The 9,212-nt window shown below is 41.2% G+C and overlaps 1 protein-coding gene across 2 annotated transcripts in view; it reads left to right on the top strand.

Moving 5' to 3' along the window:
* Positions 1 to 141: 141 nt before the first annotated feature.
* Kiaa0319l (KIAA0319 like) overlaps positions 142 to 9,212 on the top strand; it is a 104,186-nt gene continuing 95,115 nt past the window's right edge. The window contains exons 1-2 of one of the 2 annotated variants that reach the window (XM_070008881.1): positions 142 to 333; positions 3,532 to 3,701. In XM_070008881.1, coding sequence (XP_069864982.1) covers positions 3,560 to 3,701 — 142 coding nt within the window. In that variant the 5' untranslated portion in view covers positions 142 to 333; positions 3,532 to 3,559. The remainder of the gene's footprint in view (positions 334 to 3,531; positions 3,702 to 9,212) is intronic. The other variant, XM_070008880.1, reaches the window with a different exon arrangement.

Below are 9,212 nucleotides of genomic sequence, written 5' to 3'. Positions count from 1 at the left end.
GTGTTCTACCCTCAGCATTGCCCCTCCTCCCCCACGGGCTCGCGGCTGGAATTGCGCTTCCGGAGAGTGGTGGGCGGGAGTGTTTGATTGGCAGGGAGAATGTGTTTCCGGGTTGAGCCCTGGGTGGTGGGAGGAGGCGGCGTTTCCGGCCGCCGTCGCTGTCCAGGGAGGCTGAGGCAAGAGGGAGCTGTCCCGGTTGGAGCCGGCGCTACCTTCTTCCTCTTCCTCCTCCTCTGCGTGAGGGCAGAGAAAGTCGGGGCCCCCTAGCCCATGGACCGGGAGGAGGCGGAGGCCGCCGAGAGCCGGGGCCCAGCTATATGGCCCTGAGCCCCGGTAGGTGGCCGGGACGGCTGGCTGCCAGGCCGAGTACCAGGAGCTCAGGGGAGGGGCAGGCGGGACGGGCGATGCCCGGGGTGTGGGGACTCGGCCGGGGCAGGCAGCTGCTTCTGGCCTTGCAGGTGCGGAGCTAGAGTTCCAGGCCGAACCCCGCTTCTTTCGAGTCCGGGTCTGGTCTTCCAGCTCCCTGGCATACTGGGGCCCAGCCTGTCAGTCTGCAGGGACTGCTGCTGTCCTTTTGATACCCTCGACCTCATCTCTTGCAACCTCGTCTTGAGTTGCTGCCTCTGATATTTGATCTCCCCACTGAGAAAGTTAATGCCGAATAAGGGGGGCGGGTTTTGGGCGCGATGTGTAAATTAGGATTCAAAACCTGCCTCATGCAGGATTTTGAAAATTATGCTCTGCAGAGGGTCCTGCTGTGGCTGCAGTGAGCACCACAAAGATGAAGTGGAGAAAGTCAACGTAGAAGATAGAAAAGTAATAGCAAACCCAGACGGGGGTTTCAGGAATGCTTTGCCTTCTCTTACCTCATGGTGGTTGTGCCCAACTGACAATGGGTGTTGTCAGTGAAGAGCATTAGCTGACTCTCCTGGTGCTTTCATGTGATTAACAGACTGGAAACTAGGAACAAGTTGGAAAGACGACCTCCCAGAACAATCTGTTCATTTTTCCAGCTATTTGGAAAACAGTGTCTGCAAATATAAGCAAAAGCTATTCATGGCAGTCTGTTCTGTAACTTTCCCAAATATAAGACTTTTTTTTTCTCTTTAAAGCTTTCTTCTTGATTACTCACACCCGATGAATAGGCTGTTTCAGACGTGCTTTGTCGTTACTCAAACATATCTTATCGCTGTGTACATAAATGGAGTTCCACGTATGTAGCTGACAGACTGAACTATGATACATCCCCCATCAACCTGAAGTATTAAGTAAACATTACCCCCTGCTCTGTCTGAACAGCTGCTGCAACAGAAAGTGCTTTTATTTCGGGTGTACTTGTAACGCCCTAAATGCCAGAACTATTGGGAGCTTTTCTAGATTTTCATTTGTCAAGTATTGTGGGGGTGTGTGTTCTCTCCCTGGGTTGTTACCCTTTGATTCAATAACAGACTATTTGGATCTTGGTGATGTGGTGGTGTTCTTGCCTCTGGTCAGCAAGCCTTTAACTGGATCCTAGCAGTGATTTGTGCCACTAGGCAATTGTAGGTTTCAGCAGAATGACTGGCTGGGAGTTAAATGAAATTAGCTTTGCCACTCTTGTGCACGGTTTGTAAGACATTGCACTTCTAATCAGCTTGCTATTCCTATGGTGTTTATTACTCCTGTTTTCAAAGCCTATTCATTTCTTTCTTGCTTTTTCCGCCTACCTGCCAGGATATTGATGACAGGTGTTGAGTCACCTTGAGTTTTAAATCCTTTTGGGGTAGGCAGAAATAATGTTGGGTAAGTTCTAAGTGTGCACACGGGTGTGTGACACACACATTCCATCTTGAGAATTTAGAGAAGTTTCTGCGATTTCCTTCCTTCTTTCCTGCAAGGATTTATTCATAATCTTTTTTTTTTTATTCATAATCTTTTGAACATGTCTCTGGCTCACATACTTCCTTTCTGTCCTTTGCTTCATAACATGTATTTAAAAAAAAAACAACAATAACTAGAAATAGGAAGAGCTGGAAAGAAATGAGAGATGAAGTCTCCCTGGTGCCAGTGGCTCAGTGAAAGCCTTTTCTTAGGTCACCTGCCTCAGTTTTTCAGTGGTGTGCTCATTTCCTGGCATTAGCCCTGAAATCCACTTCATGCGATGCTGATTTTTCTGTAGGCTGGTAGTGGGTAAGAGGTAAGGGCTCTCATTTTCCAGATGTTAGTGACATGTTTAGGACAAATGATTATCGTTCCCAGATGGGCTCTCATGTTGCTCAGACTGGCCTTGAACTCTTGGGCTCAAGCAAACTTACCTCAGCTCCACATAGCTGGGACTACAGCTGAGATTCACCATTCCCCACCAACAGATTTTTAAAACTGATCTTCAGAACTCTGTCCGTCTTCACAATGTCAAAATTTATGATGTAAGCCAGGAGCTGGTGGCTCACACCTGTAATCCTAGCTATTTAGGAGGCTGAGTTCTGAGGATTGTGGTTCAAATCCAGCCTGGGCAGGAAAGTGTAAGACTCATCTCCATCTAACCACCAGAAAACTAGAAGTGGTACTGTGGCTCAAGTGATAGAGCACTAGCCCTGAGCTAAAGAGCTCAGGGACAGCACACAGGCCCAGAGTTCAAGCCCCACAACCAAATATATATATATTTATATTTATATATGTATATATGTGTTTATCATATATATGATACATGATATATGTACATTATATATATATATATATACATATATATATATACTATGATATATACAATATAGCAGCGTTGTACAAGAAGAAAGAGACTTTTGGAAAATCTGTTTTTTTTTCTTCTTCTGGAGATGACCTAAATAATATAGTTACTAGATTCTAGAGTAGCTAGTACAGTGTTTGACATACGTATTTGCTGAATGTGTACATGAATTTAAGGTAGGAATTCCAAGTGAAGCTTAGGTATTGGAGATAACGGAAGTGTATGTTGGATAGAGTTTAAAGATGGGGTTGAAAATATTTCAGCAACAGTGGGCCAGACAACACCTTTAGGTTAGGTTAGTTAGAACAAGTCCAACTTCTTTTCAGTGTGTTTGGTCAAAGTCATAAAACTGTTTGTATAACTAGGACTGGAAAGTCAAAAGCTTTTTTTTTTTCCAGGCTGAGAGTCGTCGTTGTTATTATTATTATCTTGGCCTGAGAGCTGTACTCAGACTCTGTACCTGACATTTTAGGCCTCACTCTACCAACTGAACTACTCCTCCAACCCTAGGGCTGATAGCTTTTCCATTCTGTTACATAGACAATTTACTGTTAGATTAGACACTAATGAAGCATAAAATACTTCACTTTTGCAGTGGATTCATTTAAAATCCCTTGCTGTGTTGCCACACTGATAATTATAGGCTATGTCAAAGATCAGGTTTAGAATTTACTGGCAGGAATGAGCAATGAAAGACAATCTGGAAATATTTCTTTCTCCTAATCTGTCACATTCTCTGAGTCCACATTTCCAGGAATCAATTATTAATTACTTGGCATATAATTCTTCTCTTTCTATTTTTCTAGTGTGCTGGTTCTGCCTGTCTGGAAGGCCATGGAGAAGAAGCTGGGAGTCAAGCCAAGTCTTGCTTCCTGGATTTTATCAGGATATTGTTGGCAGACATCTGTGAAGTGGTTGAAAAGCCTGTACCTGCTTTATACTTGCTTCTGTTTCAGTGCTCTGTGGTTGTCAACAGGTACTATTTTCTTGATAGATATAAAATTTAACAAGGGCACTCTGACTGGGTACAGCTATAATCTAGCTACTCAGGAGGCTGAGATCTGAGGATCAAGGTTCAAAGCCAGCTGGGCATGAAAGTCCATGAGACTCTAATCTCCAATTAACTACCAAAAAATCCAGAAATGGATCTGTAGTTCAAGTGGTAGAACACTAGCCTTGAGCAAAAAGCCCGGGGATAACACCCAGTCCCTGAGTTCAAGTACCAGGAATGGCACCAAAAAAAAAAAAAAAAAAAAAAAGGCAGCGGGGGGGTGGGTGGGGGGGCATGTGGAATCTGTGAGTCCCTCCATTCATTTTGAAGACTACTGGGTGGCAGAAACTATCAAACTGTCATCCTTGGGCTGGGAAGGTGGCTCAGTGGTAGAGTGCTTGCCTTGCATGGATGAGGCCCTGGGTTCAATTCCTCAGTACCACATACACAGAAAAAACTGGAAGTGGCGCTGTGGCTCTAGTGGTAGAGTACTAGCCTTGAGCAAAAGACTCTCAGGGACAGAGCCTAGGCCCTGAGTTCAAGCCCCATGACTGGCCAAAAACAAAAAACAAAAAAAGCTGTCATCCTTTTGGTTTGTTGGTTTTACTCTGTTTTGACTCAAGATTTAAATTCTATTATTTTTCATAAGGAACATAGCACAGTCATTTTGAGATTTGAAAAGGATGTATTGAAGCCAAGCTTAAGCCTGTAATCCAGCTACTTGTGAGGTAGAGATCAGGAGACTGTGTTTTTCAGTCAGTCCAGGCATAAAAGTTTCCAAGACTCCATTTCAATCAATGGCTAGATGTAGTAGCACGCACCTGTTATCTCAACTACAGGACCAGCACAATGTCTGGACACTTTGGTATGTACCTGTCATCCCCATTAACATGGGGAAACACAAGTGGGATAATTACAGCCTAGGCATAAAGCAAGTCTGTACTTCAAAATTAACATTGCAATATGCAGAAAAGTAAAGGGTTTAGAGGTGTGGCTCAAGTGGTGGAGTGCCTGCTTTGTAAGCATGAGGCCCAAAAATCAAAAGATGTATTGAGAAGAAAAAGCTTTCAGCATTGGACAGATCTGGATCCTGGAACTGAGTGTTTTCACTTCATGAGTTACACCTAGCAAATTTCCTAATTTTCTTTCTCTCTCTCTCTCTATCCTCTTCCTTCTCTCCTCCCTTCCCCCCTTCTCTCACAGAGTCTTAAAGGTTTGCCTTTAATTTGTATATCTCCTCCTTCTCTTAAGTGCTGGGGATACAGGCTTACATCACTGTACCCAGTTTACCTAATCTTTGGGGAAGGATATAATCTACCTCAGCTTGATTTGAGGAGTAATATAATTATAGCATGTAGTATAGCACTCTGAACATAGATACTTAGAAAATAATAGTTTTCTTCCTTTCCTAGAGGAATCTTCACTTACAGGGAGAATATACTGCTTTTTGTCTAGAAAGGGGCTATTTGGTAGATTTCATAGACTGTGCTTTCATCTTTGAGATGATTTTACCCTACTAGAGCCTCTTGTCAGCAATCAGTGATAAGAAGGCTAAATTTCAAAGGCCAATGCCATTTCTGTCTTAATTTTTTTTTAAAACATGGTTCCCTTCAGGCTATGACATGTGACAAAACAGCAATTTGAGAAAGACTTTAGTATGCTGCCGTTCTGGACAATGACCAAACCTTCTGCTGTCGAGAAGCATGTCTGATATTGGGGATAACTAATCAGCCTTTTGCTTTGACAGTTACAAAGATTTCTAGTGCTTCCCTAAAGTAATTGATCATCATGGTCTGTAGAATGAAGTAATTACTGTGTTTAGCAATTTTAGTAACATCAGCTTTGGGGTTTTTGTTGTTTTGCAGTGGTGGATGATGATTACATAATTACAGCAGTGGAAATTTCAGTTGATAGAAAGCTGACCTAAATGTTTTTGCCTCAAATGATGCTATGTTGACTAGTTCCCGTCAACATTTTATATAAGATTATTTGAATTAAGTAATAGATGTAATGCCAGGAAATTGGGAAAATCTTTTTGGATAGTGTACCAACTATATAATAGGTTTCAGACTAAAAACATTGCATATTACCATGATTTTATCATTTGATGTTCATGATAACCCTAAAACAAGTAGTTTTGTGCTCATTTTATATATGAGTAAATTGAGACGCAGAAAGGTAAAATAACTTGACCAAGGTCACACAGCAAGAAATGGCAGAGCAGGAGCCTAACCCAGCCTCATGTTCTTTCAGACCACAGATAATCTTTTGGAGAACCAAAGACAACTTTTATTTTTCTTGTCCAGAATTATGATACAAGTTTGCATTTGAAGGATTCAAAATATAAGGGAGGAAAAACACAATTTGGAGTCTTTGTGTGTTTTTCAATCACATTTGGCTAAATATAGCCTTACGGGCTCCTTGGGCAAGTGTTTAGTACTCCTTGAAATTGGTACTTAAAAACAGGACCCCAGTGGGCTGGGAAGGTGGCTCAGTGGTAGAGCGCTTGCCTTGCATGCTCAAGGCCCTGGGTTCGATTCCTCAGCACCACATAAGCAAAAAAAGAAAAAAGCCGGAAGTGGCGCTCTGGCTCAAGTGGTAGAGTGCTAGCCTTGAGCTGAAGAGCTGAGGGACAGCGCCCAGGCCCAGAGTTCAGGCCCCACGACTGAACCAAAAAAAAAAAACAAAAAACAGGACCCCAGTGAGCAGTGTGAGTGCACAGAGCAAAGATGTGTTGTTAGGAGTACTTGCATCTATCCCATTTAGAAAAGCTTTTACTATGGAAATACAGGATCAACAGCCATATACATTTTTACTATGTGAACATGCCAGCAACATGTGACAGACATGTTTGTTGAATATATTTATTTATTTTTATCAGTCCTGGAGCTTAACCTCTGGGCCCGGGAGCAATCCATGAGCCATTCAGCTCAAGGTGAGCACTGTACCACTTGAGCCACAGTGCCACTTCCTGTTTTCTGGTGGTTAATTTGAGATAAGAGTCTCATGGACTTTTCCTGCTTGGGCTGGCTTTGAACTGTGATCCTCAGATCTCAGCTTCCTGAGTAGCTAGGATTATAGGCGAGAGCTACCAGTGCCTGCCTAATATTTTAAATTTATTGGAGCTCTTTCACATCAATTTTTTTTTTTTTTTGCTAATTCTGGGCCTTGAACTCTAGGCCTGGGCACTGTCCCTAAGCTCCTTTTGCTTAAGGCTAGCACTCTACCATTTGCACTATAGTACTACTTCCAGATTTTTCTGTGATAAATTGGAGTTAAGAGTCTCACAGACTTTCCTGCCCAGGCTGGCTTGAAACTAAGATCCTCAGAATCTCCTGAGTAGCTAGGATTGTAGCCACTGGCATCCTGCAACTTATTTATTTATTTGTTTGTTTGTTTGTTTTTTATTTTTTGGATCCGGTCGTGGGGCCCGAACTCTGGGCTTGGGCGCTGTCCCTCAGCTCTTCAGCTCAAGGCTAGCGCTCTACCACTTGAGCCACAGCATCACTTCTGGCTTTTTTCTTTTTGCTTATGTGGTGCTGAGGTATTGAACCCAGGGCCTCATGCATGCAAGGCAAGTGCTCTATCACTGAGCCACCTTCCCAGCCCAAAACTTTTTTATTTTTAAATTTTATTTTTATAACATTTTTCTTTAAAGGTATAATATTTTAATTAAAAATTGAATAAGGGATATTAAGAGTGTCATAAGAAATTAGAACTATTTAAAAGGTATATTTTTATTTGTAATCAGAGAGCCCCAGGTTGAAATGAGGCGGCTTTATTTATTTATTTATTTGTTTATTTGTTTATTTAGTATCTAAAGCCTCACACTTGCTGGGCTTCATTTGCTGGAACTCTGTTACTTGAACAAGGTCTCTCTAGCTTTACTTTTTTGCTTGTTAATTGGAGATGAGGTCTTGCAGACTTTTCTGCTTTGATCTTTGAGTCTCAGCCTTCTGAGAACTTAGGATTATGGACATGAGTCACTGACACCTACCTGAGAAAGCCCTTTTTTCTTTCTTTCTTTCTTTTTTTTTAAAAGGTCTGAGATCAGGACTAAATCTTGGTAGCTGAGACTTTTGCTCATAAGCTAGTGCTCTACCAAGTGAACCACTCCTCCAATGCCACCTTTTTTTTTTTTTTTTTTCTGGTACTTAGGCTTACATTCAGTGCCTCATGCTCTCACTTGGCTTTTTCAGTTAAGGCTGGCTCTCTACCACTTGAGCCACTCTTCTACTTTTGGCTTTTTTGCTCATTAATTAGAGAGTCTCTTAGAAATGTTTGCTCAAATTGGTTTCAAGACCTGATCCTTAGATCTAAGCTTCCTGAGTAGCTAGGATTACAGGCATGAGCTGCCAGTACCTGACTGAGAACTCTCAGCTTTATAATCTATCATATTGATAAAAATTAAAGCAAAAAATGTCTAAGGGCTTGGGATATAGCTTAGTGGCAAAACATTTATGCAGTGTTCTAGGTTCAGTTTTCAACATTATAAAAATTAAAAACATCTAGTGCTGCTAAAGGGTGATGTGATTGCCTTCATATGGTTTTGGGAAATTAAAATAGAGAACTCTTTGGCATAGCTATCACAAGACCTAATGAAGTTCATATCCTTTGACTTAATACCTTTTAATTCTCTTTTACAAGTTTAAGGATGCATTTATATACTGTGAATTAAAGTACTCATTCTATGCTGACAAAGTATTGCTGTAACCTGTCCTACAATACAGTGGTAAATTTTTTGTATAGTTACTTGGTAGAATATTATCCCACCCCAACATTCATATTTTAGAATAATAAATACATGGGGGAAGGAAATGTTAAATGATAAAAGCAAGGTACACAATTCTATATTTGCTATAGTATCAGTTCTGTGCAGTGAAAACAAGGTTATATAATAGAAAACAATCTGAAGTAAGATATAAATACACACACACACATGCACGCACGCACGCACGCACGCACGTTGGTACTAGGGCTTCAACTCCGGATCTAGGCCCTATCCCTGAGTTTTTTTACTCAAGGCTAGCACTTTACCATTTGAGCCACAGTTCCACTTCTTACTTTTTGGTGGTTAATTGGAGATAAGAGTCTCACAGACTTTTCTACCTGTGCTGGCTTCAAACCACAGTTTTAGAGCTCAGCTTCCTGAGTAGCTAGGATTATAGTTGTGAGCTACTGGAATTATTCTGTCTATATTCTTGTGTGTTTCCAGATCTTTTCTCAGTGTTTTTGTATAACTTAAAAAAGAGAGCTGGGATCTTACCTCTTTTATTTATGCTAAGTATTCCAAGCACATAATAGATGCACCATAAAAATATTTGTTGACTGAATAAATTAATAAATTAGCAATAAGGAAATTATGTTTTCAGAATTAAACTGAAATCAGCATAATCAGAGCAGGTGTATACAAAGGCACATTAAGGAGGTACAATGCTTTTTCAACTACTAAGATGAGACTAAAATCTTAACAAATATATTAGTATACTCAGTGTA

This window comes from Dipodomys merriami, unplaced genomic scaffold, assembly GCF_024711535.1.
Source record: "Dipodomys merriami isolate MVZ:Mamm:240054 unplaced genomic scaffold, mDipMer1.0.p SCAF_71, whole genome shotgun sequence".
Classification (NCBI taxonomy): domain Eukaryota; kingdom Metazoa; phylum Chordata; class Mammalia; order Rodentia; family Heteromyidae; genus Dipodomys; species Dipodomys merriami.
This window is presented reverse-complemented; position numbering and strand designations above follow the sequence as displayed.